Below are 25,231 nucleotides of genomic sequence, written 5' to 3' on the forward strand. Positions count from 1 at the left end.
GGACCTTGTGGGGGTGAAACCAGCACTCATCCTTGTCCTCCATGAGCTGCTGAGCTGTGGGGCCACAAGGAAGGCACAGCTGCGCCACAAGTTCCGCTGGCGCCTATTGCCTGCCGCCCTCTGGAAGAACTGGGGGGGAGAGTGAGCATCTGAAATGACTTCCCCCCGTGGGGATGATTAGGCCTTGCCCCCAGGGAGTCCCTTAAAGGCCTTATTATCCTCTGGGACTCTCTCCTTGTCTTAATTAGCCCTTCTGGTTCCTGTTGCAGTTTGGTGATTCCCACGGACAGTGAGGCACGTGGTGCTGCTGTAAAAGTGGGTGCTGCAGAGCTACTGCCAAAACCTGTCATTCCCAGGGCACAGCCTGCAAAGCAGGGCATTGAGAGCGTGCCCCCATCCCCATCAAGGCCTGGGACGGGATGAAGTCAGGGAAGACACTCTGTGTGGTGTGTAGTGACATTCCCTCCTTGCGGTTCCCAGTGCAGCATTGCTGGGAAACATTGCTCCTGGAGCAGGGCACGGCAGGGATGCGGGGGTCTGTCTCAGCGCAGCCTGGCTGCAGCAGCTCCTTCTCCAGCCATCACCTCTGAGAGAACCACCTCCACAGCTCAGCACGACCACCCTGCCCTGGCCAGGACTGGTGCCACCAGCGCAGCCACCAACGGTCCCCAACATTTGGGAACCCCAAGTGACACTGGGAGCAGCGATGTGCCGTGCCCAGGCTGCTGGTGCCGCTGCCTCGTCCCCATGGCTGGGCACACAACAAACTTTTGTATGGTGAATTCACAACAACCGACCATCTTGTTCTCGAGTGAACCTTATACTGTTTCATTTGTTTGTGTAGAATGTTTCTGAAGGTATATTTAATGTTTAATATGAGGCTGGGCTGTTCCACACTCAGTGTTGTATATTTTGGAATGGCATTGTTTAGTGAAAAGACAGCGTTAGTATTATTCCACTCTTAGGAGGGAACGGGACAAAAAAACAGACTGTCTTTTTTCTTAAATGAAATGAACTTTTGTTATGAAGTCCTAGCAGTTGTCCAGCCCTTCAGTAAATGGTGCTCAGAACCACTCAGCGTGTCCGGCTCTTCTTTAGTCCCTGCCAGACGGTGCTGCAGCTCCGAGCCCGTGGGGATGCTGCAGGGTGACTGTGCTGTGCCTGCAGTGTGCCACCGCTGCTCTGTTCCACTCAGGCACACCCGTGCACCCCGGTGAGCTGTGGGGTCACCCAGCTGCTATGAAGGAATGCCTGGCTCAGGATGGGAGATGCTCCAGACGAGTAGCACTGGTGCCATGCTGGTACAACTGGCACAAATCTGCATTCCAGGTTAGTTCCTGGGTCGGCGCTGCGCTGTTGGCGCTCCGCCAGGCCCCGCTTGCCTGCCCCCCTCCCTCTTCCCTCGGGATCCCTTTCTGCTGGCTAATTCAACAGCAATGCCATTGTTTGCTGCTGTGTGATCTGGCTCCGTTTGTCCTGCCGGGCCATCGGTGCGCTGACCTGGCACTAACAGTGGTGGGACTGCGGCCCCAGCTGAGCGCCTGCTCCTCCCGGTGCACCAGGAACAGCTGGGAACTGCCCCAGAGCGGCGAGCTGCAGCACCCTGGTGAGTCAGCGCCTGTGGCATGCAGGGTGCCCGAGCAAAGTCCTCAGGCAGGAAAGAGGTTAAGCAGCTCTGCTTGCTGAGGATGTTCAGGGAAGCGTCAGCCGCCCGCTGGGCGCACTGAAGTTGGTCCAGCAGGGCTGGCCAGGCGTGGGAGGCTGCTCTGCACACCAGCTGCGTGCTGCGGGAGTGGAGCTGAGCTCACTGCCCCCACCTGTGTCATCCGCCAGGCTCAAGCTGCTCTGGGTGGGAAGCCAGCAGCCTTTGGGAGGCAGGGGATGTGGCCTAGGAGCACTGCTGGCTGCTCAGATCCTCAGAAGGATCTGAGGATTCCTCCCTCTTGCTTTTCCAAGGCCAGAGATCCTATTACAGCCACCTTTATCGGGCCACTGGCGATCTCCCCAGAGCAAATAAGATGTGCTTGGCAAGATCCTGTCAGACTTGCTGGCCCGTGCTAATGGCTCTTTATCAGCTCATCTCCTCCCAGCTCTCCCATTACCTCACCAGAGCCAAGGTCGGTGCCCGGTCACTGCCGCGGGAGCCTTGCTGAGCACGGCCCTTCCCTTCCTCTGGGCTTCCCCTGCACAGTGTCTGGCCACCGAGCTGCACATCCACCCTGCCCTGAGCCCTGGCATCCCTCGCCCAGGGGATGAGCAGCACTGGGACACGCTGAGTGCTGCCGGGCCCTGGGGGCTGCGTTACCTTCCTGCCTCCCTGCTCCGCGGCATGCAGCCAGAGCACGGCCTTGGTGCAAGCACGCGGGTCCTCTTCCTTCCTTCAGCCTTGGCTAATAAAAGGCACCATGTGACAGTGAGCACTTTGTTGGGCTCCAGCATTCTCGGGGATCCCAGGCAGCGCCGGCGGGCACGGGGTGAGTGTGGCCTCTTAGGGCACGGCAGCACCTGCGGAGCAGGGTTTGTGGTGCAGGGAGGCGTGGGGAAGCGTGCCGCCCCAGGGCGCGCGTTGTGCTCCTGGAGACGCGCCCTGTGTAGGCACGGGGTGCCCACGGGCCGCACGGCGACTCGCAGCCATGGCGTGCGCTGACGGTGCCACGCGACCGGCCGTGGCTGTGCCGTGCGGGGCAACCACCGCCTGGCACCCGGCCTGCGCCTCACCTTGCCGCACCTCGGCGCAGGCAGGGCCCTCCCTCCCTGGCACGGCACACGGAGGAGGAGACAGCCGCTGGCCGCCCTCCTCCAGGAACGAGCGGCCGAGCGCAGCGGGGCCGTGCCGGCTCAGCTCGTGGCCCCCGGAGGGCACGGCCACCTGCCCGGCCCGCCGGCCCCACGTGCGCAGGTAGGAGCGGCTGCAGGGCCCCGGGGCGCGGCGTGGCCTTACGGCTGGGCGCGGGCAGCCAGCACGGCACAGCGTGTGAGGAACGGGGCCGGGGTCCTCGTGAGGAGGGGCTGCATCCTCCCACGGCCACCGGGTGCTCCCCAGGGCGGGTGCGGGTCGGACTTTGCCCGGCGAGCCCCGTGTGTGCCTGGAGGGCCGCGTGCCTGCCGACACCCAGCACGGCCCCAGTGCTGAGCCCGGGCGGTGCCGCGCGGCATCCCCAGGCGGGGAGGTCACGGGGCCTTGGCTTGGCCCCATGGAGGATGAGCCGGCGGCCTCTCGAGGCGTCTTTGTTGGCACCGGGGCGTGCCTGGGCTGCCGACGCCTGGCTGGGCCGCATTGCCAGGCCTGGCCCCACAGCCCCACGGGCGGGCGGCGAGGGCCTCCAGGCAGAAGGAATCGGCAGTGACATTCCCGTAGCCTGGAGACCGCCGTCCCATTCAGTGGGCAGCGCATTTGAATAAGAATCGTGTGTGTCTGTGTGAGTGCGGGGGGGCCGGACGGCCGCCCGCTTTCCCATCGCCTCCCATCGCCCCGCTCAGTTCTGCACGCCTGGACTGGGGCGGTGGGCCCTCACCTCCGGCCTCGCACATCGCTGCACTACCCAGGTACTGCCGGGCCGGGGTCGGGGCTGGGGAAGCGCTCGGTGTTGCCTCTCCAGCCCATTGGCACTGCGCTGAGCGGGACGGGCGCCGGGCAGAGCGCTGGTGTCTGGCTGGGATGGGCCCCGGGCGGCTGCATGCGGGGACAGGAAGGCTGTGCTGGGGCGGCGTGGAGTCAGGCTTTGATCCGGTGATTGCAAGGTTGGAAGGAGGCGGTGACGGCTGAGAAGAGAGCGCAACAGGAGCCTAAATTTAACAGCAGGACCCCGGCCAGCTGCAGGACGTCCTTGCCTGGCCTGCTCCAGCCCTGCTGACTCTTGTCCCCAGGTGTCCTGGTCCAGTGCTTGGACCCAATGGGACAGTAGTACCAGTGCTGGACACGGAGGCAGGGATGGGTGCTCTCTGGCTGCAGGATGGGGTGTGGGGATGCAGCCATGGGGCTGGGGACATGGTTGAGAGACGGGTGATGCGTGTGTGGGGCTGCGAGAGGCCCAGGCAGTGCTGCCCCATGCTGCAGTCCCATCTCTGTGCCCCACAGGTAGGGCCCGTGGCTGCCCATGGATGTCCTGGTCCTCGCTCTCCTCCTGGGTAAGTGCTGCTCCCACAGTTCCCGGGGCTGCAGTGGCCCCAGGGCCACTGCCCTGTGCAGGAGCTGTGGGTCGCAGGGCCATATTAATGCGGTGAGGGCCTGGGCACTGCAAATCCCAGCAAGGAATTTGGGCTGCATTGAGCCCTGCAGGATTAGCAAGCACCTGACCTGGCTCCCAGCTCCCCCTGGCACCACTCTATGAGACGAGTGCTTGCAACACCCACACTCTCCCCCTCCCCATCCCTTCCTGCCAGCAGCCTGCAGCCCAGCGTCCCACTTGCTGGTGCTGCCCTCCCGGCCCTCACCCTTCCCCCCGGTCATGAGGCCACAGCCACACTGCCAGCATCTTTCCGGGTCACGGAGCTTTGTGCTGCATCAGTGGGTCAGGATGTGGGGATGGGGCAGGATGGGGGTAGGGTAGCACAGGGCTATGGGCTGTGGGTTTGTGGCACAGCCTTCCCAACCCCTGCGCTCTGTGCAGCGGGGGTGCCAGCAGCAGGGGGCTGGGAGGAGCCAGATCCATCCCAGGGCTGTGCCCGTGGCAGCTGCTACCCGGCCACCGGCAACCTGCTGGTGGGGAGAGCTCGGCAGCTCAGCGCCTCGTCCACCTGCGGGCTGCAGGGGCCCCAGGAGTACTGCATCGTCAGCCATCTCCAGGTGAGCCTATGGCACGGCACAGCACAGCACAGCACGGCAAAGTGTGCCGGTGCAGCCCCAGAGTGATTGATGCTCCCCGTTCAGGACTCTGAGAAATGCTTCACCTGTGACTCACGAAACCCGGCCCTGCGTGAGAGCCACCGCATTGAGAACGTCATCTACCTGCACGGCCCCCACAGCGAGAGGAGCTGGTGGCAGTCGGAGAATGGTGAGAGCATGGCCACGCCATGCGTGTGTCCCCACGTGGGCTGCGTGCCTCAGCCAAGACCATCCGTCCCTGCAGGCGTGGAGCACGTCAGCATCCAGCTGGACCTGGAAGGCGAGTTCCACTTCACACACCTCATCATGAAGTTCAAGGTGGGTGCATGGGGCACAGTGGGATGGTCCCCATGACCCGCCGGTCCCTATCCCACCGTGTGCCCCCATCTGACTGTGTGCCCCGCAGACCTTCCGCCCCGCAGCCATGCTGGTGGAGCGCTCGGCCGACTTTGGCCGCAGCTGGAAGACGTACCACTACTTCGCCTACAACTGCTCCAAGCTCTTCCCCAGCATCCCCACACATCCCTCGGGGCACATAGGCGAGGTGCTGTGTGAGCAGCGCTACTCTGAGATCGAGCCCTCCAGCCACGGCGAGGTGCGTACGGCTGGGTGGTGTGGGGAGATGGGGCTGGGGAATGCGCTGACATGCTACATCCCACCTCCAGGTCATCTTCAAGGTGCTGGATCCCTCCATCCCAGTGGTGGACCCGTACAGTCCCAGCATCCAGGGTGAGTATCCATAGGGATGGGATGCGGTGCTCTGGGGCAGCGCAGTGAGCACTGATGATGCCACCTGTGCTACCCAGAGCTGCTGCGTGTCACCAACCTGCGTGTGAACCTCACCAAGCTGCACACGCTGGGGGACAACCTGCTCGACTCACGGCAGGAAGTGCTGCACAAATACTACTATGCTGTGGATGAGCTGGTGATGCGTGGGAGCTGCTTCTGCCACGGCCACGCTGCTGAGTGTGCCACTGCACCTGGTGCTCCGCCATCTGTCCCTGGCATGGTGAGATGCGGCACGGAACGACGTGGCACAGGGTGACCGCCTGGGCTGATCCAGATGCTCTCCCCCAGATCCACGGGCGCTGTGTCTGCAAGCACCACACGCAGGGGCTGAACTGTGAGCGCTGCGAGGACTTCTACCACGAGCTGCCCTGGCGCCCGGCTGAGGGCTCCAGCACCAACGCCTGCCGCCGTGAGTGCCACGCGCCCACAGCCGGCGCGGTGTGGGGCCATGGGGTCCTGCAGCGCATGCTGGGGTTTGGGGTCCTGCATGTGGCGGGTCGGGTACCAGGGGTGCCGTCCTGGCAGGGTGCGACTGCAACGAGCACTCACGGCGCTGCCACTTCGACATGGCCGTGTTCCTGGCCACCGGGAACACCAGCGGGGCCGTGTGCGATGGCTGCCAGCACAACACCATGGGGCGCCGCTGCCATCTCTGCAAGCCCTTCTACTACCGGCACCCGCGCTCCGATATCCGCGCTCCCACTGCCTGCATCCGTGAGTGCCCCCAGCTCTGTTGCCCCCAACCCCGTGTCCCCCACCGCCACCTGCCGCAGCTGCCATGATGTCCCCACAGCGTGTGACTGCGACCCTGCGGGATCGCTGGATGGCGGTGCCTGCGATGCACACACGGACGTGGCGCTGGGCATGATCGCGGGGCAGTGCCGCTGCAAGGAGAACGTGGCCGGGCCACGCTGCGACCGCTGCCGGCACGGAGCCTACGGCCTCAGCCAGGGAGACCCTCAGGGCTGCCAGCGTGAGCTGGGGCTGGGGTGGGCGTGGGCTGTGGGGATGGAGGAATGGGGATGGAAAGGGGGGAACATGGGCGAAGGAGTGTGGATGAAAAGATGGGATGAAGGAATGGAGATGGGGGTGGAGGAATAGGGATGGAAGGATGGGGATGAAGGAATGAGAATACGGAAAGAGGGATGGGGATGGAGGGATAAAAATGAAGGGATAGGTTTGGGAAAGGAGATGGAGGGCAGAGCTGAAGGGATGAAGGATGGAGAAGATGGGGATGGGGATGGAGGTGGAGGAATGGGAATGGAGATACAGGGATAGGGAGGGGAGTAGAGGAGTGTGAATGAGAATAGAAGAGTGGGGATGGGGAATGAAGGAAGGGGTATAGAAGGCCTGAGTTGGAGGGTTGAGGCCAGAGATGGAAGTGTAGAGATGGATGGGTTAGGGATGAAGCAATGTAGGAAGAGTGGGGATTGAAGAAGAATGGAAATGAACAGATGAGGTGGGGAGATATGGATGAAGGGACAAGGGATGCAGGGATGGGGATGGAAGAATTAGGCTGGAGGGCAGGGATGGAAGGGTGGAGCTGGATGAGTAGGTGATGAAGCAATGGGAGGGGATGATGGAGATGGAAGTAGGATTGGCATGGAGGGTTGGAGATGGAAAGAGGGAGGGAGGGTATAGAAAGGTGGGATGAGCAACAGTGCATGGGGGACTCAGGGCCGTGGGGCAAGGAGGGAGGGCTGTGGAGCTGCTGTTTGAACATCACAGGGTGCACTGGGGGCTGTGGTGGGTGGCAGTGCTGTGTGGCAGCCCATCATGTGTGTGTTTGTGCACGGGGCAGCGTGCCGGTGTGACCCACGGGGCACGGTGGCGGGCAGCTCCCCCTGTGACCCCATCAGCGGGGACTGCTACTGCAAGCGCTTCGTGGCCGGGCGCTCCTGCAGCCAGTGCGTGGTGAGTGCCCCAGCTCCACACTGTGCTCCATTGCCTTGGCTCTCCCCAGCCCCATGGCATTCCCCAGGGCTGGGCTGGCCCCACACCTACTCCCTGTCTCTCCCATCTCACTGCAGCCTGAATTCTGGGGCCTGAGCTATGATGTAGGGGGCTGCCGGCCCTGCTCCTGTGACTTCGGGGGAGCTTACAGCAACCGGTGAGGCCCCACAGTACTGCCCAGCCGGGCACGGGGACACAGGGATGGGTGTGGGGACAGGGTGGAAGTGGTGGGACCACTGCTGGAGGGATGGGGACAGGGCTTCACAGTGGAGACAGAGTGGTGTGGAAGGAGGGATCTCTGTGCCTGAAGGTGGAGGGCTGGGGACAGGAAGGGATGGGTGAGGCACGGTCAGACAGAAAGATGGACGAGGGCCATTCCCCAGGTGCTCCATGGAGGACGGGGCCTGTCCCTGCCGCCCCCACCTCATGGGCCGGCAGTGTGACCAGGTGCAGCCCGGCTTCTTCTGCGCACCCCTTGACCACTACACCTACGAGGCTGAGCAAGCCGTGGGCCGCGGGCCCAGCCATCCCCAGCTCCCAGTGAGTGTCCCCATCTGGGCTTCCACGGTGCCCCATACCTTGTGTATGGCCATCCCCGTGCTCCATGCATGGCTATCTCCACGCATGGCCATCCCCATGCTCCACGCGTCACCGTCCCCATGCATGGCCATCCCCATCCCTGCAGGGCGCCGTGCGGGCAGAGGTGCCCCAGGACTGCCCCCAGCACCGCAGTGGGGACCCAGCGGGGCGGAAAGCACGTGCTCGGCCCCAGCGCAGCCCTCCCCGCTCCCCCCAGCCCCGCGCAGCCCCACGCCACAGCCTCCAGCAGCCCCCCAAGGTGAGCCCTGGGTTGAGGAGGGGGCACGGCGGGGCACAGCCTTGGGCTGGGGCTGAGCCATGCGGTGCCATGCCCAGCCCGACGTGGAGCCGGTGCTGCGAGATGGGGACGGGCGCATGGTGACGTGGACTGGACTGGGGTTTGCCCGTGTGCGGGATGGAGCCGGGCTGACATTCCATGTAGACAACGTGCCCTACCCCATGGAGTACGAGCTGCTGCTGCGTTATGAGCCTGAGGTGAGTGGCTGCAGGATGGCCCCAGTGTGCACCGTGTGGCACCGCCGGTGCTGATGGCCTCGCATCCCATTGCAGTCAGCCGAGGACTGGGAGGCTGTGGTGAGCATCAGCTCCCGGGCGCTGCCCACCGGACCACGCTGTGGGAACCTGCTGCCCTCAGAGCAGATGTACCACGAAGGCCTGCCCCACAGCCAGAGGTGGGATGGGGTGGGGGTGGATTGGATAAGGATGGAGATGGAGACAGGGAAAGGGTGGGATGGGATGCGAGGGAATGGGATAGGTGTGGAAAGAAGATGGAGATGGGGATGGGGTAGGATGGGTAGAGAGAGCAGGTTGAGGATATGGATGGGGATGGGAATGAGGATAGGGATGGGGTGTAGACAGATTGGGCTTGAGAATGGGCATGAGTTTGGGGATAGAGATGGGAATGAGACTGGCATAGAGATGAGAATGGGAATGCAGACAGGATAAAGGTGGAAATGTGCATGAGAGGATGTGGTGGGATGAAATAAAGAGAGAGAATAAAGATGGAACTGGGAATGGGGTGGGATAGGATAGGGATGAGGATGAAAGTAGGATCAGGACAGGGAGATGGACAACACTACCATACTTCTAGAATTGAGGGATGGCATAGGATGTGGTTGGTATGGGAAGGGGGATAGTCCTACCACACAGGTCAGGGAATCAGGGTGATGAACGTGGCCAGGTCCTGCTACATTCTTCTGGCCATCTCTCTGTGACCCGATGCCGTCCTTTCTGCAGGTATGTGCTGCTGTCCCAGCCCTTCTGCTTCGAGCCCAGTACCCCATACGAAGTAACTGTGCGGCTGCAGAGAGCCAGCGTCACCCAGCGCCACCCCAGTGCCTTCATCCTCATCGACTCAGTAAGGGGATCCCAACACACCCCGGTGGGGAGATGGGCAGGGGTGGGCGAACCACACATAGAGTGGTGGACAGAGATGGGACAGGGTGGAGAGGGAGATGAATGGGGTATAGATGGAGGCGGCAATGGAACTGGTGTTGCAGCTGGGTCTGGAGCAGAGAATGAGGATGGAGATGTCGACGGGATGGGGCCACGCATGGGGACATCGGTGGGGCTGGGGATGTTGATGGAGTTGGGACTGGTCCCAGGACAGCCCCACCACCTCCCCCTGCCCCACAGCTGGTGCTGCTGCCACGTGTGCCAGAGCTGCCGGGCTTCCACGGGGCAGCAGTGGAAGCGGTGCAGCGGCTGGAGGAGCTGGAGCGCTACCGATGCCTGGAGGCTTTCCATATGGCCCCACCGCACACCCTGGCTGAAGCCTGCGCCCGCCTCGTCTGCAGCGTCTCAGCCGTGCTGCACGATGGAGCTCTGCGTGAGTCGGGGGCCGCAGGGATGAGGGGCCATGAGTGGGTGGGTGAGTGGGCTATGATAGAGCCATGCTCGGCACAGCAAGGCCGGATAGTAGCTGGTGTGGGAGAGGCCAGGGGTTGGTGGCAGTGTGTGGCATGGCATTCCCATCCCCAGCTACAACCCTGCTGCCCCACAGCCTGCCAGTGTGACCCACAAGGCTCCCGCAGCAGCGTGTGCCAGGTGCTGTCAGGGCAGTGTGAGTGCAAGCCCCACGTCCTCGGCCGACGCTGTGACCGCTGCGCACCCGGCAGCTACGGCTTTGGACCCCTGGGGTGCAGCCGTGAGTAACAGGGTCTGCTGGTGTGTCAGGCATGCCAGGATGGGACCCCCCTGTCTGCGTGTCTGTGTGTCTGTCTGTCTGTCCATCCCACTGGGATGATTATTCTCTGGCTTGAGGTCACCCTGACGTGAGCTGTGCCATTCCACAGCCTGCGCCTGCTCCCCGGAGGGCTCTGTGTCGCAGCTGTGTGATGCGGGCAGTGGGCAGTGCCGCTGCCAGCCGGGCGTTATGGGCCGGCAGTGCGACCGCTGCCAGCCAGGACACTGGGGCTTCCCCAGCTGCCGGCCCTGCCAGTGCAACGGGCACGCCGAGGAGTGCGACCTGCGGACGGGCAGCTGCCTGCGCTGCCGAGACCACACCACCGGCCGGCACTGCGAGAGGTGAGCGTGCTTGGGTTCAGCACGGCATGGCACGGCATAGCATGATACTTACAGCACTGATGAGGTGGGGTAGGACGGGATGAATGGGATTGAACAGGTTTGGATTGTATGAGATGGGATGGGATGAGAAAAGATGAGATGGGATGGGATCGAGTGGGGTTAGAATAGATGGATGGGATGAGATAAGATGAGATGAGATGGTGTAGAGTACGGTAGGGTAGCTTGGGATGGGATAGGATGAGGATGGGATAAGAAAAGACGGGATGAGATGGAATAAAATGGGATGGTGGAGCTGGATGGGACAGGTTAGGATTAATGGGATGGGATGGGAGTTGACGAAATAGATGGGATGGACACCTGAGACCTCGCTCCTGCCCTTGCAGATGCCAAGATGGTTATTATGGAGACCCGGTGCTGGGCTCAGGGCAGCAGTGCCGCCCTTGTCCCTGCCCTGGCTACCCTGGCACACGGCACTACCACGGGAGCGCCTGCCATGCCGACGAGGAGACCCACCACATCGTGTGCCTCTGCGCGCCCGGATACACCGGTGAGAGGCAGACGGGCACCGTGCTGCAGGACCCCAGCAAGAGGGCTGAGATTCCATCAGCCACACCGCACGTCCCCACAGGGCCCCGCTGCGACCGCTGCTCCCCGGGCTACTTTGGGACGCCGGAGATGGAGGGAGGAGTGTGCCGGCCCTGCCAGTGCAACAACAACATCGACACCAGCGACCCGGGGGCCTGTGACCCGCACACAGGGCACTGCCGCCGCTGCCTGTACCACACTGCCGGGCCCCGCTGCGCCCAGTGCCAGCCCGGCTATTTCGGCAATGCCCTGCAGCGCAGCTGTCGCCGTGAGTTGGGCCGGGGGCTGTGCGAGGTCTTGGGGTGGCGTGAGGCTGAGCCCCCTGCCCCACATGGCTGCCCACCACCCGTAGGCTGCAGCTGTGACCCGCGGGGAACGCTGTCTGCCCACTGCACCGCTGGCACCTGCAGCTGTGACCGCGCTACGGGAGCCTGTGCCTGCAGAGCCAATGTGGTGGGCAGGAGCTGCGACCGCTGTGCACCCAACTTCTGGAACCTGGGGGGGACGGAGGGCTGCCAGCCTTGTGGATGCCATGCCATGCATGCCACGCACCCCGCTTGCGACGAGGTGAGCATCCAGTATGGGTCCTGCGTCCTCCGGGGGTGAGAATGAGTGGGCTGAGCACCTTGCTCTCGCTGCAGGTCACAGGGCAGTGCCACTGCCACCTCGGCTTTGGTGGCCGTGTCTGTTCCCAGTGCCAGGAGAATCACTGGGGAGACCCCGAGCTGCAGTGCCGAGGTGAGAGCTTTACCCACAGACTGGCAGTGGGGTGTATGGGGACATGGGAACCCTGAGAAAAGAGGGGTCTTGGGGATACAGGGTGCCGTTGGGACAAACGCTGTGCTTTGGGGTACATGGGGGCTCCTGGGAATATGGGAACCTGGGGGAAGGGGGAGTCTTGGGGACACAGGGGGTCCTGGGGACATAGAATGAGATTTTGGCTACCTGGGGATTCCTGGGAACATGGAGAGAATCCTGTGGATGTGAAGGACCTTGGGGACATAACAAGCTCATGAGGATGTGGTGGGACCCTGGTGATAGGGATGAACCATGTGCCACAGCATGATGCTGGGGACATGGGATAGGGACACAGTGAGTCTCCGGGTATGTGATGGGACCCAGGAGACACACTGCTACTCTGAGGACACAGAGGCCTCTGGAGAGTTCAGGCAGTGACAGTGCTCATCTCCACAGCCTGCGAATGTGAGCCACTGGGTGCTGAGAGCCCTCAGTGCGACCGAGCCAGTGGGCAGTGCCAGTGCCGGCCAGGCTTTGGGGGGCTGCGCTGCGACCGCTGCCAGCGGGGCTACCAGGCCGCCTTCCCTCGCTGCTCTCCATGCCACCCCTGCTTTGGGCACTGGGATGCAGTGCTGGGCAGCCTGCAGGATGGGCTGCAGCACCTTGGGGCACGGGTACGGGCACTGCATGAGGGAGGGTCTGCAGCCCCGCTCAGCCCCCGCCTGCGAGCACTGGAGGAGGCCCTGAAGCATGCAGAGCGGCTGCTGGGTGAGGGGAGCAGCCCTAGTAGCCCCCTCCTGCAGGAGCTGGCCGGGCAGCTGGATGGCAGCAGGCAAGTGCACACGGTGGGCTGGGGGGGCTTTAGGCATCCAGAGGTATTTGAGAGCTCTCTGCCCCATAGGACGGAGCTGGACAACTTCTGGAAGAGGCTTCAAGAGCTGGAGCAACACGTGGATCAGCTGGAGCAGGCTGATGTGCTGCACCACAGCCGGCTGGCCAGGCTGAGCCATGAGTTGGGTGGGCTCAACCAAACCACCTCCCACCTGCAAGCTGTCCTTGGCACCGTGACAACAGCAGGATTCAGGGGTAAGGGCATCCAGTGAGGGCTTCTGGGGGTATGGGGGCTGGGAGAGCCGTGCCCCAGTGCTGGATATGTAGCTGGGACTGGGAGAACTAATTCTGAGTGCTTGGTAGGACTCTGGGGTGTGGGAGGGTCCTAGGAACAGAGGGACCTCGGGAAAGTGGTGGGACTCCGAATATGGAGAGACAGTGGATACTTAGGAGATCCTGGGACATGGAGAGACACAAGGGATATGGCTGATCCTGGAGCCATAACAGGATGCTGGGGACATGGTGGGACTCGAGGGACACTCTGTACTCGCAGAGTCATACCAGAGCATCGTGGTGGCAGCACGGGACTCACGGCAGGCAGAGGTGGTGGCCAATGGCACGGCAGGTGAGCTGAATGCAGCACGGGCCACGCAGTGGGCAGCTGAGCAGGCCCTGCAGCAGCGGGGTGATGCGTTCCGCCGGAGCATGGCTGCACAGCGGAAATCCCTGCGGGAGACACAGAAACGGGCGTCAGGGCTCAGCGTGACTGGGATCAATGAGAAGGTGAGAGTGAGACGGGGGAAAAAGGGCTCGGGGTGATCATATCACAGGTGACACACGGGTTGCTTGGCTCTTGTGCCAATTGGGATGAGGGTCTGCCCATTCAAACTCCACCTTTTGGATCCCTGCAGATTTGCGGGGCTCCTGGAGACCGGAGCTGTGCAGAATCACTGTGTGGAGGAGCTCTGTGCCGGGACAGCGTGGGGATGAGGCACTGCGGGGGTGTGGGGTGCACAGGGGCCCTGCCCGTGTCAGCTCAAGCCCTGAGCAGTGCCCGCAATGCCTCACAGCAGCTGGAGGTGGCCCTGGGACAGCTGAGTGCTGTGACACAGAAGGTAGGGATGGCGTCCCCATGTGCTGGGTTCTCATGCGAGGCCCTTTGTGCCCACTTGAACATCACACCTGTGCCCACTCCTGGGTCAGTGCCGGCCCCTTGCACATCCCAACTGTAAGCCCCTTGGTGCCCCTTGGTTACACCCCAGATGCAGGAGGTTCAGGACCTGGCACGGGGTGCCCGCAGCCGTGCAGAGGAGGCGTTGGAACGCTCACAGGCTGCCCGCAGCCGCACAGAGAAAGCGACAGCACAGTTGCGGGACTTCATCCGCCGCATCAAAGCCTTCCTGTCGGGTAGGGCCAGCAGTGTGTGGGCACCAGGCATGGTGCTGGGCATGGAGCCCACCCTGAGCCCACCCCGCTCCGATGTCCTGCAGAGGAGGGTGCAGATCCAGGCAGCATCGAGCTGGTGGCGCGGCAGGTGCTGAACATCTCCCTGCCCAGCAGCCCTGCACACATCCAGGAGCTGCTGCAGGAGATGCAGGAGAGCATCAGCCAGCTGGATGGGGTGGACGCGGTGCTCAACGGCACGGCACAGGGGCTGGAGGCTGCACAGGGGCTGCTGGCACAGGGACAGGATGCCAGGTGAGTGGCGACAAGCTGGATGGGGAGGGCGACAGAGCCCTGAGCAGAGCTGGAGGTGTCTGCATCGCCACAGGGAGCGAGCAGAGGGCGTGAGGGACGAGCTGGCGGAGACGCAGCTCGCACTGCAGGTGGCACAGGCACAGGTGATGGCAGCTGGGAGCACCCTGCGGAGAGCCAAGGATGGCATCCGGGCTGCTGAGGGCAAAGTCAGGGAGGTGAGAGGTGATACTGGGGATGGGGACCCTAGCACACGCCTGGGCCCTGCGGGTAATGGAGTGGGCACACATGGGGAGCAAAGCCGATGCTATGGCGTGGTGTGGGCACGCCACGGGTACCCGATGGGCACACGGTGCCCGCCCACCGTCTGTGTCCTATGCACCCAGGCGGAGCGCAGGCTGCAGGCGCTGCAGGGGAAGGAATCACGGCTGCAGCGGCGGCTGCGGGAGCTGGCACAGCGCGTCACCGCCCTGCAGCAGCGCGGACGGGACGCCCGGCGCCTGGCACAGGATGCCAAGGATGGGGCGCAGCGTGCCACCGCCGCCTCGAGGACGCTCAGCCAGGTGAGCCCCGGCCTCGCAGCAGGCGGGGGGCGATGCGGGGAGCTCGGCCTCACCGTGCCGTGTGCCCCCAGGACCTGGCGCAGGTGACTCGGCGCTACGTGGTGCTCAAGGACCGGGTGAGCGGGATGGCAGGGATGGCCGGCGGGGCCCTGCAGCGCGTGACGCGGCTGACGGCCGAGGCCAGGGACCTGCTGGATAAAGCCAACAGCAGCAAGAAGCGGCTGGAAGGTAAGAGGCGGCGTGGGACAGGGGCCGCCCGCTCGGTGCCCGCAGCCCACCCTGCACCCCGTGCCTTCCCGCAGAGCTGGAGCAGCACTTCGGGGCCAACGAGCAGGCGATGGCGGCCAAGGCGACGCGGCTGCAGGCGCTGGAGCGGCAGGTGTCGGGGCTGCTGCAGGAGATCCGCGAGCGGGCCAACGCGTACGCCACCTGCTAGGAGTCCGACCCGCTCGGGACGCGGCCCCGCGCGGCGAGGAAGAAACCCGCGGGGTGTCTGTAGCGCCTGCAAATAAAGCGCTGAGCAGCGGCTGCCCGTGTCCGGCCTCTCACTGTCTCGCGTGGCCGAGTCCCGCGCGTCCCCCCGCGGTACCCCCGGCCTCCGGCGGGGCGGTGCTGGCCCTTCCCGGCCCGGCGTGGGCCGCCGTGCGAAGGGACCGCCCCGCGAGTTCCGCGCAGCCCCGAGCGCCGCCACAACTTTGCGGAGGGGCGGCGAGAGGGAACCCCCCCCTCGGCAACGCGCGCCTACCCACGCGAGACCGGAGCCCACGCGGCGGCACCCCGAGTCCCGCGCGCCGTCGCGATGCGCGGCCCCGCAGCCTTCCTCCCCCCGCTTCTCCTCCTCCTCCTCCTCTCCCTCCTCGTCCCGCTGCCGTCCGGTGAGTGCACGGCCCCCGCTCGCGGAACGCTCTCGGGTCGGGGTCCGGACCCGCGGGGCATTTCCGGGCTGATCGCGGAAGGGTCCCCGCTTCGGGGCCGTGCGGGACGGGGACGGAGCTCCGCGTGGGGTCCGGCCTCATCCACCCGCTGCCCACGCAGGGCCGGGAGGGGCCGCGTGGGCCGTTTCTTCTCCCGACGCCCCCCATGGCTGCGCCCGCGGCAGCTGCTATCCGGCCACCGGGGACCTGCTGGTGGGGAGAGCCTCGCGGCTCAGCGTCTCGTCCACCTGCGGGCTGCGGCGGCCCCAACCCTACTGCATCGTCAGCCACCTCCAGGTGAGACGGGGGATGAGAGACGGGGGGACGGGGACGTGGTGGGGTGGGGTGACCGTTGAGCCCCCGCCCGCAGGAGGAGAAGAAATGCTTCGTCTGTGACTCGCGGAGACCCTACGATGCCCGCAGCAATACCGACAGCCACCGCATCGAAAATGTGCTGACCACCTTTGCCCCCCGCCCCAAGAAGGCCTGGTGGCAGGCGGAGAACGGTGAGCAATCGAGCGTCCCTGGGGGGCTGCTCTTCCCGTCCTCCCACACTAAGGAAGCCGTGACTCAGCCCTGTGCTGCTGTGGCCAAGGCTGGAGTCACACGGGTGTCCCCCCCCAGGCGTGGAGCACGTCAGCATCCAGCTGGACTTGGAGGCTGAGTTCCACTTCACCCACCTCATCATGACCTTCAAGGTGAGCGCAGCAGGATGGCACAGACCCCATCATCCCGACTGCCATCCTGCCGCGTGTCCCAACCCTGCCGTGTGCCCCCACCGCTCCATGTGCCCCGCAGACCTTCCGCCCCGCAGCCATGCTGGTGGAGCGCTCGGCCGACTTTGGCCGCAGCTGGAAGACGTACCGCTACTTCGCCTACGACTGTGCTGCGTCCTTCCCCCACGTCCCCCGTGGGCCCCCGCGCCGCATTGACGATGTGATCTGTGAGTCGCGCTACTCTGACATCGAGCCCTCCACCGAGGGGGAGGTGAGGCTCCGACGGCACCGAGGGACACTTGGAGGATCCCGCTGTCCCTTCACCGCTCTCCTCCTTCCTGCAGGTGATCTACCGCGTGCTGGACCCCGCCATCCCCATCCGCGACCCCTACAGCCCCGCTATCCAGGGTGAGTCGCCCGCCCGTCTGCCGCCCTGCGGCTCTATTTTGGGTGCCACTATTTTGGCTGCTGTGTCCTCATGCTGAGCCCCACTGAGGGGCTGGATCTGGGAGTTTCCAGACCCATACAGCGGGGTGTGGATGAATGTGGCGCAGCATAGGATGCCAAGCAATGGGAGATGGGACCATGCCAGTGCCTGGTGCAGGGGCTGTAACCCCGCAGCATGGAGCTGGTGGTGGGCAGATGAACGGCACAGGATGCAGCGGGTTAACAGCTGAGGCTAAATTTAGGCTGGGAGCAGGAGGGGAGGAATCTGCGGGGCCCGGCGGCTGCTGCTGGGAAGCTGCTGTCCCTGGAGAGCCGTCCTGCTGGCCCCGTGTGCCATGCAGCACCGCCAGCACGGAGCAGTACATCCCCAGCCATGGTGCACCATGTGCGATGCGCTGCAGCTGGGCACAGTGTTCAGCAGGTACGGGTGAGCAGAGCCAAGCTGCCAACTTTCTATGCAGAGCTGCTGCGTGTCACCAACCTGCGGGTGAACCTCACCAAGCTGCACACGCTGGGGGACAACCTGCTGGACTCACGGCGGGAGATCCGCGAGAAGTACTACTATGCGCTGTATGAGATGGTGCTGCGTGGAAACTGCTTCTGCTACGGGCACGCCTCGGAGTGTGCGCCGCTCAGCGGGGCCACAGCCACTGTGAATGGCATGGTAGGTCCAGCCATAGCACAGACCCCTGTGCTGTACTGCATTGGGGTGACCGCAGCACCCAGTCCCACAGCTCCTCACCATGGCATCCCGGCAGGTGCACGGGCGCTGTGTCTGCAAGCACCACACGCAGGGGCTGAACTGTGAGCGCTGCGAGGACTTCTACCATGAGCTGCCCTGGCGCCCGGCTGAGGGCTCCAGCACCAACGCCTGCCGCCGTGAGTGCCACGCGCCCACAGCCGGCGCGGTGTGGGGCCATGGGGTCCTGCAGCGCATGCTGGGGTTTGGGGTCCTGCATGTGGCGGGTCGGGTACCAGGGGTGCCGTCCTGGCAGGGTGCGACTGCAACGAGCACTCACGGCGCTGCCACTTCGACATGGCCGTGTTCCTGGCCACCGGGAACACCAGCGGGGCCGTGTGCGATGGCTGCCAGCACAACACCATGGGGCGCCGCTGCCATCTCTGCAAGCCCTTCTATTACAAGGACCCCAGCAAGGACCTGCGGGATCCTGCCGTGTGCCGAGGTCGGTGCTGGGACATGGGGTGGCACAGGGCTGCATCCGGCCCCGGTGTTGTGGGGCTGGCACGAGGGCTTTGGTGCTGACCCTGCCTGTCCCCAGCCTGCAACTGCGACCCTGACGGCACCGTGGATGGAGGGCTGTGTGACGGCGCCGATGACCCGGAGCGGGGGCTGATCGCGGGGCAGTGCCGCTGCAAGGAGCACGTGCAGGGCCCTCGCTGCGACCGCTGCAAAGCCGGCTTCTTTGGGCTCAGTGCTGCCAACCCGCAGGGCTGCCAGCGTACGTATTGGGGCACGGGGTCACCCAGCGGTGTCGGGCACCACCACAGACCGCTGTCTGTGTGCAGGGTGTCGGTGTGACCCCCGTGGCACGGTGGCCGATGGCAGCCAGTGTGATCCTATCAGCGGTGACTGCCTCTGCAAGCGGCTGGTGACCGGGCGCAGCTGTGACCAGTGCCTGGTGAGTGGGACGTGCACGGTGCTCAGGGCTGTGGCACCACGGCTGGCCGCTCGCTGACCCCATTGCTCTCCACAGCCCGAGCACTGGGCTCTCAGCCACGATCTCCCTGGCTGCCGGCCTTGTGAGTGTGATGTGGGAGGTGCCCGCAACAACCGGTGAGTTTTGTGACAGCTCAGGGTGGAAGGGGCAATCCTTTAGCCCTGGGGGGCTGACGATGTGGTTGGGGTGCCAGGTGTGCTGCAGAAACAGGGCAGTGCCAGTGCCGCAGCCACATCGTGGGACGGCAATGTGAGCAGGTGGAGCCCGGCTTCTACCGCATCAACTTGGACCAATACACCTATGAAGCTGAGGATGCCCGGCTGCACAAGGTGAGGGACAGAGGTGTCCCTGGTGGGGCATGGGCTGAGCAGAGCACTGGGAGGGACATTTGCAGGGTCTCCAAGCCAGCTGGCACCAAGTGAGAGCAGTGAGGCTGAGATGCATGCTGACTGAGGCCCCTTTTGGGGTCCTCCTGCTCACCTCTGCCCCTTTCCCCAGGGCTCGGTGGTGGACCGTGAGCCTCACGCAGGTCACCCGGCCTCCTGGACAGGGTCAGGCTTTGCCCGCATGCAGGAGGGCGGCTGGGTAGAGTTCCATGTGAGCGACGTGCCCTTCTCCATGGAATACGATGTCATCATCCGCTATGAGCCCCAGGTGAGCCCCCTGATTGGGGTGTTGCACCTCCAGAAGTGGCATGCAGGACTTTTGGTCCAGTGATTTCTGCCTGTTCTTTGCATGCAGCACCCAGAGCCCTGGAAGGAGGTGAAGGTGCAGGTGCTGCGCCCCAGCCCTGTGTCTGCCAGCAGCCCATGTGGGAACACCATCCCGGCCGATGACCAGCTTTCCACCAGCCTCCTGTCTGGCACCCGGTGAGTGTCCCAGCAGGGCTCAGCTGAACAGGGCTGGCAGGAGGCATCCACTTGCCCTTGCTCTGCTTTGTCCCAGGTATGTGGTGCTGCCCCATCCCATCTGCCTGGAGCAGGGCGTCTCCTACACCGTCCGCCTGGAGCTGGGCTGTGCCACAGGGCAGCAGGACCCCACCACCAGCGTGCTCATTGATTCGGTGAGGGGTCTGGGATGGGGCTGCATGCGTCAGGGGGCACAAAGGATGTGGAATTAAGATGACATCCTGCTGACCCTCCACAGCTGGTGCTCCTTCCACGTTACTCCTCCATGGAAATGTTCATTGCGGGTGACCCCGCTGCCATGGGACGTCGGGAGACCTTCGAGCGGTACCGCTGCGCTCAGCATTTCCACACTGTGGTGATGTCACCGGTGGCAGAGCCCTGCTCCCGACTCCTGCACAGCCTCTCAGCCATCCTGCACGACGGGGCACTGCGTGAGTATGGCCTTGCACGCCCCACACCCCATGCTGATGACCGGTGCTCACTGTGTCCTGCCCGCAGCCTGCCTCTGCGACCCACAGGGCTCGCTCAGCGCTGAGTGCCAACCCCAGGGTGGGCAATGCCGCTGCAAGCCCAACGTCGTGGGACGGCGCTGTCACCGCTGCTCCCCAGGCACCTTCGGCTTCGGGCCCGGCGGGTGCCGACGTGAGTGCCTATCCAGAGCAGTGGATGCAGGGAGAGGTGCTCCCTGTTTGCCAGGGACTTCAACACATAGATTCTTTGATGCCTTGCAGCCTGCCAGTGCAGTGGCGAGGGATCGCTGAGTGCCGTCTGCGACACCGTCACAGGGCAGTGCCCCTGCCGCCAGGGTGCCCACGGCTCACGCTGCGACCGCTGCCAGCCGGGCCACTGGGGCTTCCCGACCTGCCAGCCCTGCCAGTGCAACGGGCACGCTGAGGAGTGCGACCCACAGACGGGCAGCTGCCTGCGCTGCCGCGACCACACGGACGGCGAGAGGTGCCAGCGGTAGGCAGGGTGCTCAGTCGCCTGGAACGTGGGAGGGTGCCGCGGTCAGCCCTAACCCCGCTGACTGCCCACCCCCAGGTGCGCCGTCGGGCACTTTGGGAACCCGGCGCTGGGCTCCGGCCAGCACTGCCGGCCCTGCCCCTGCCCTGACGGACCTGGCGGCCCCCGGCACTTCGCTGCCTCCTGCTACCAGGATGGGCGCTCCCGGCAGGTTGTCTGCCACTGCAGCCCCGGGTACACAGGTGAGTGCTTGCTGTGGCTTGCTCGGTGTCCGCAGCCCTGTCCCCAGGCACTGCTCAGTACTTTGTGCCAACAGGTCCCCGCTGTGATGAGTGTGCGCCTGGGTACTACGGAGACCCTCTGCAACCCGGCGGGCGCTGCCTGCCCTGCCAGTGCCACAATAACATCGACATGACAGATCCAGAGGCGTGCGACCGGCGCACGGGGCAGTGCCTGCGCTGCCTCTACAACACGGCAGGGCCACACTGTGCCGAGTGCCAGCCTGGGTACTATGGGGATGCTATGCGACACAGCTGCAGGCGTGAGTACACACAGATGTGCTAGACGTGCCTCCTGCCCCGGCACTTCCAGGGCCCATGTGCACATCACTGTGGGGTCCCTGTCCTGCTGTGGCTGCCTCCTTTGCCCAGCCCCAGCACTGCTGCCCTGTCCTGTCCCATCTACATCCTCATCTTGTGCCCATTCCTATCCTCTACCACTCATTCCCACCCTCACAGCCTCCTTGATTCTGTCTTTGACCTGTTCTTACTCCATCTCTATCTTGTCTCCATCCTATCCCTGTCCAGCCTATGTCTCTATTTTGCCCCATCCCATCCTTACCTGTACTCCTAGCCCACCTAACTGTAACCCTTACCCCATCCTAATTCTGATCTCCTCCCTATGCTATCCCTGTCTGCATCTTAACCACATCTTTTCTGAAGCCTCCATCCTCACTCAGCTTCCCTCTGCTTCCAGGTTGCTCCTGCAATGCACTGGGCACCGACCCCAGCACCTGCGGGCCGCAGCAGTGCCACTGTGACCCGCGCAATGGGCAGTGCCACTGCCTGCCCCACGTGGAGGGACAGAGCTGCGACCGCTGCAGCCCGAACTTCTGGAACCTGGGCAGTGGGCAGGGCTGCGAGCCCTGCGCCTGCCACCCCCAGCACTCCTTGTCACCTGCATGCAACCAGGTGAGATGCCCCAGGGATGGGGAGGCTGAGGGAATGGCGTGGGGACGGGGGGTGCCAGCTTTGGCTGCACTGTGTCTTTCAGTTCACAGGGCAGTGCTCGTGCCGGCCGGGCTTTGGGGGCCGGACCTGTGCCGACTGCCAGGAGCAGCACTGGGGTGATCCACGGCTGCAGTGCCGAGGTGAGAGCTGGGTGGGCAGGAGCTGTGCCGTGCCCTGAGGCACCCTAACTGCTTTCTCCCCACAGCCTGCGACTGTGACCCCCGTGGCATCGCCAGCGCCCAGTGCCATCGTGGCAGTGGGCACTGTGACTGCCGGCCTGGTGTCTCGGGCGTCCGCTGTGACCAATGCGCCCGGGGCTTTTCTGGCACCTTCCCGTCCTGCCAGCCTTGCCACCCCTGCTTTGGGGACTGGGACCGCGTGGTGCAGGACCTGGCCTCCCGCACCCGGGCTCTGGCGCAGCGGGCCAGCCTCCTGCATCACACTGGGGCTGCTGGTGCCTTCGAGGGCACCTTCCGACGGCTGGAGGAGAGCCTGGCCACTGTGCGTGATGCAGTGGCCGCCCGCAATGCCACCGTCACCACCGCCACGTTCCTGACACGTGCCACAGAGGGGTTGCGGTGAGCACAGGGCGTGGGGAACAGCTCTGGGGGCATGGGGCAGAGCTGTGTGAGCATGGCACCTCCTTGCTTTGCAGGCAGCAGATTGGGGAAGCCACTGAGAAACTGACACAGCTGGAGAGCAAGCTGACAGCGGCACAGGATGCCAATTTCAATGCTAGCCACGTGCTGGGCATGGTGGACCGCGGAGCCCACGCCCTCAACCACAGCCTGCAAGAGCTGGGGCAGCGGCTGCATGCCCTTAAGACCTCAAATTTTCTTGGTAGGCATCACTGGGGTTCCCACAGCAGTGTTCCATAGTGGCAGACAGGGGTCTCATGTGGCTCCACTGCCTCCAGGTGCCTTCGACAGCATTCGCCAGTCCCACTGGGAATCACAGGATGCTGAGCGCCGAGCGGATTCCTCCACCCGTGTCGTACCCAGCCCCGTCAGCGCTTCATCAGCCACACGGCACCACACCGAGCAGCTCCTGGCCAGCAGGAGGGATGCCTTCAACCGGCAGAACGCAGCCAGCCGGCGGGCGCTGACGGAGCTGGCGGCCAGGGCGCAGGAGCTGAGCCTGCACACAGTCAACAAGAAGGTGGGATATGGGATGGGAGTGGGGCATGACAACTGGGGATGGCTCAACTCCACCGGCCTTGCAGGTGTGTGGCGCTGCTGGGGATGTGCCCTGCGCTGAGAGCCCCTGCGGAGGAGCCGGCTGCCGGGATGAGGATGGGACACGACGCTGCGGGGGGCTGAGCTGTGGCGGGGCCGTCTCCACGGCTGACAGTGCGCTGGACCGTGCACGGCACGCACAGGAGGAGCTGCGGCGGGCGGCTGGCGAAGTGGCCCAGCTCTCCCATAGGGTGCGTGATGCAAGTGGAAGTGGGCAGCGTGGCCATGCGTGCTGGTACTGAGGGTCTCTGTTCTTCTCAGGTGGCTGAGGCCAAGGGGAAGGCGGACGAGGCTCGGCTGCAGGCACAAGCAGCCCTGGACAAGGCTAACCAGACCAGGGCCCGCGTGGAACACTCCAACAAGGAGCTGCGGGAGCTCATCAGCCACGTGAAGGCCTTCCTGAGCCGTGAGTACAGCATGCTGGAGGATCTACCCCTGCTGCCCCCTCTGCCCCAAGGCACAGGGGAGATGCTGATGGCTTCCACCTGCAGAGGAGGGGGCTGATCCCGAGAGCATTGAGGTGGTGGCAAGCCGTGTGCTGGAGTTGTCTCTGCCTGCCTCACCGGCCCAGATCCACCGCCTGGCCGAGGAGATCAAGGCACGGGTGCGCAGCCTGGCCAGTGTGGACGCCATCCTGGAGCAGACAGCTGGTGACGTGCGCCAGGCTGGGCAGCTGCTGCAGGATGCCCAGCGGGCCAAGTGAGTCTGGGGACATGGGGACACAGCCTTGCTGCAGTCTGAGTTACTGAGGCCATGCTGATTTGGCTGCAGGGCTCGGGCGGAGGGTGTGCGGGGCACAGCTGAAGCAGTGCAGCAGGCATTGGAGGAGGCGCGGCAGGCACAGGGCACGGCCGGGCAGGCACTGCACAGCACTGCTGCTGACATCCAGCACAGCGAGCGCACCATCGGCACGGTAAGGGCACCCTGTGCTGCCATTGCACCCGGCAGCGCTGTTGCTTGTCCCCACCATGGAGACACCCCATCGCCGCCTGTCTCCAGATGCGGATGCAGACGCTGGGTGCGGAGCAGCAGCTGGCTGCTGCCATGGAGCGGCTCGGTCTCCTGGAAGGACAGATGGACGCCTTGAAAGTGAAACGTGCCAACAACAGCCTGGCGGCAACACGTGCTCACGAGGCAGCTGGCATTGCGCGGGACCGTGCCAGTGAAGCCAAGCAGGTGCTGGAGGGGCCGCTGAGGGACCGGTACCGGGCCGCCCAGGAGCTGGTGCAGCACCAGGCACAGGGAGCGCAGCAGGCAGGCGGCCGGGCCCAGCAGCTGCGCGAGGAGGCCGCCGGGCTGCTGCAGGATGCCCAGGGCAAGCTGCAGAAGCTGCGAGGTGAGGCCAGGAAGGGTGCCAGGTTCGGGGGACGTGGTGTGGGGCTGTCCTCACCCACTGCCCCCATCTTCCTCCCTGTAGCACTGGAGGAGGAGTATGAGCGGAACGAGCGGGTGCTGGATGCCAAGGTGGCCCAGCTGGATGGGCTGGAGGCCAGGATGAGGGAGGTGCTGGCCACCATCAACCAGCAGGTCCAGATCTACAACACCTGCCAGTGATGGCCTCCCTGCTGCCCACAGCCCCTCCTGCCCACCTTGCCTCTGCCGGCCCTCGGGGCAGCGGGGGCTCAGAGAGCCCTTGCGATGGGCACCCCGCGTGTGAATAAAGCTACCCAGCAAGATTCTTGTCTCCATATTATGGCTTCCATCCCCACCCTGCTGGTCTCGGGCGGGCTATAGGGCTGGGTCGCCACGCCGGGCCGCCATGGGCGGTGACAGGGGCTCGGCCGACATGCTGCAGATGCGTGTGGTGGCCGGCCGGGAGCACAGGCGGAAAGACGGAGCGATGGAGGCCGAGGGCTGGCCGACAAGGCGGGGCGGGGACGGAGCGGAGCTCGGGACGCTGCGGACACACGGAAGGGCCGGGAACACAACCGGACAAGGCAGGCCCGGCCCGTCGCCACGGAGACGCCCCGCCCGGGGAGCGCCCTTGCCCGCCCTCGGGGGCGGATCGGCGCCGCGGTGACGTCCCGCCGGGCGT

The 25,231-nt window shown here is 64.6% G+C and overlaps 2 protein-coding genes across 4 annotated transcripts; both read left to right on the forward strand.

Annotated features, from left to right (window-relative positions):
• The first annotated feature begins 1,169 nt into the window (after positions 1 to 1,169).
• Positions 1,170 to 15,633, forward strand: LOC128078355 (laminin subunit beta-2-like). Of its 3 annotated transcripts, XM_052678461.1 has the most exons (37): positions 1,170 to 1,329; positions 1,514 to 1,606; positions 2,385 to 2,474; positions 4,079 to 4,128; positions 4,611 to 4,786; positions 4,871 to 4,994; positions 5,070 to 5,143; positions 5,232 to 5,420; positions 5,491 to 5,554; positions 5,632 to 5,834; positions 5,903 to 6,023; positions 6,140 to 6,328; positions 6,408 to 6,587; positions 7,416 to 7,528; positions 7,645 to 7,724; positions 7,951 to 8,107; positions 8,253 to 8,405; positions 8,483 to 8,641; positions 8,717 to 8,838; positions 9,404 to 9,524; positions 9,803 to 9,995; positions 10,170 to 10,313; positions 10,462 to 10,693; positions 11,077 to 11,240; positions 11,322 to 11,546; positions 11,631 to 11,845; positions 11,920 to 12,016; positions 12,473 to 12,848; positions 12,918 to 13,102; positions 13,401 to 13,630; positions 13,759 to 13,962; positions 14,110 to 14,254; positions 14,338 to 14,545; positions 14,619 to 14,760; positions 14,929 to 15,105; positions 15,177 to 15,333; positions 15,408 to 15,633. In XM_052678461.1, exons 4-37 carry the CDS (start codon positions 4,098 to 4,100, stop codon positions 15,539 to 15,541), a joined length of 5,484 nt encoding a protein of 1,827 aa, XP_052534421.1. In that variant the 5' UTR covers positions 1,170 to 1,329; positions 1,514 to 1,606; positions 2,385 to 2,474; positions 4,079 to 4,097; the 3' UTR covers positions 15,542 to 15,633. The 3 variants fall into 3 exon arrangements, with proteins under 3 accessions (XP_052534421.1, XP_052534423.1, XP_052534422.1); XM_052678463.1 differs by lacking the exons at positions 1,170 to 1,329; positions 1,514 to 1,606 and having other exon boundaries at positions 1,935 to 2,474; XM_052678462.1 differs by lacking the exons at positions 1,170 to 1,329; positions 1,514 to 1,606; positions 2,385 to 2,474 and adding an exon at positions 2,779 to 2,899.
• Positions 15,634 to 15,787: 154 nt separating this feature from the next.
• LOC128078357 (laminin subunit beta-2-like) lies at positions 15,788 to 24,872 on the forward strand. The gene is made up of 32 exons (XM_052678464.1): positions 15,788 to 15,980; positions 16,141 to 16,316; positions 16,390 to 16,525; positions 16,644 to 16,717; positions 16,818 to 17,006; positions 17,080 to 17,143; positions 17,644 to 17,846; positions 17,941 to 18,061; positions 18,178 to 18,366; positions 18,463 to 18,642; positions 18,710 to 18,822; positions 18,898 to 18,977; positions 19,055 to 19,190; positions 19,360 to 19,515; positions 19,603 to 19,730; positions 19,807 to 19,924; positions 20,008 to 20,200; positions 20,268 to 20,411; positions 20,501 to 20,732; positions 20,811 to 20,974; positions 21,049 to 21,273; positions 21,708 to 21,922; positions 22,005 to 22,101; positions 22,167 to 22,539; positions 22,617 to 22,801; positions 22,878 to 23,119; positions 23,184 to 23,387; positions 23,458 to 23,602; positions 23,688 to 23,895; positions 23,968 to 24,109; positions 24,196 to 24,532; positions 24,614 to 24,872. The coding sequence occupies exons 1-32, from the start codon at positions 15,905 to 15,907 to the stop codon at positions 24,748 to 24,750; spliced, it is 5,382 nt and encodes a 1,793-aa protein (XP_052534424.1). The 5' UTR covers positions 15,788 to 15,904; the 3' UTR covers positions 24,751 to 24,872.
• The last annotated feature ends 359 nt before the right edge of the window (positions 24,873 to 25,231 follow it).

The sequence above is a fragment of the Tympanuchus pallidicinctus genome, unplaced genomic scaffold, assembly GCF_026119805.1.
Source record: "Tympanuchus pallidicinctus isolate F22 unplaced genomic scaffold, pur_lepc_1.0 scaffold17, whole genome shotgun sequence".
Lineage (NCBI taxonomy): Eukaryota > Metazoa > Chordata > Aves > Galliformes > Phasianidae > Tympanuchus > Tympanuchus pallidicinctus.

Excerpts from the sequence above, each read along its gene's own strand:
- LOC128078355 (XM_052678461.1), top strand. The coding sequence starts at position 4,098 with ATGGATGTCCTGGTCCTCGCTCTCCTCCTGG. Across the intron at positions 5,835-5,902 it reads CGCCATCTGTCCCTGGCATG|ATCCACGGGCGCTGTGTCTG; the intron begins GTGAGATGCGGC and ends GCTCTCCCCCAG. Across the intron at positions 14,255-14,337 it reads CATCAAAGCCTTCCTGTCGG|AGGAGGGTGCAGATCCAGGC; the intron begins GTAGGGCCAGCA and ends GATGTCCTGCAG.
- LOC128078357 (XM_052678464.1), top strand. The coding sequence starts at position 15,905 with ATGCGCGGCCCCGCAGCCTTCCTCCCCCCGCTTCTCCTCCTCCTCCTC. Across the intron at positions 21,274-21,707 it reads TATGCGACACAGCTGCAGGC|GTTGCTCCTGCAATGCACTG; the intron begins GTGAGTACACAC and ends CTCTGCTTCCAG. Across the intron at positions 22,540-22,616 it reads CGTGCCACAGAGGGGTTGCG|GCAGCAGATTGGGGAAGCCA; the intron begins GTGAGCACAGGG and ends CTTGCTTTGCAG.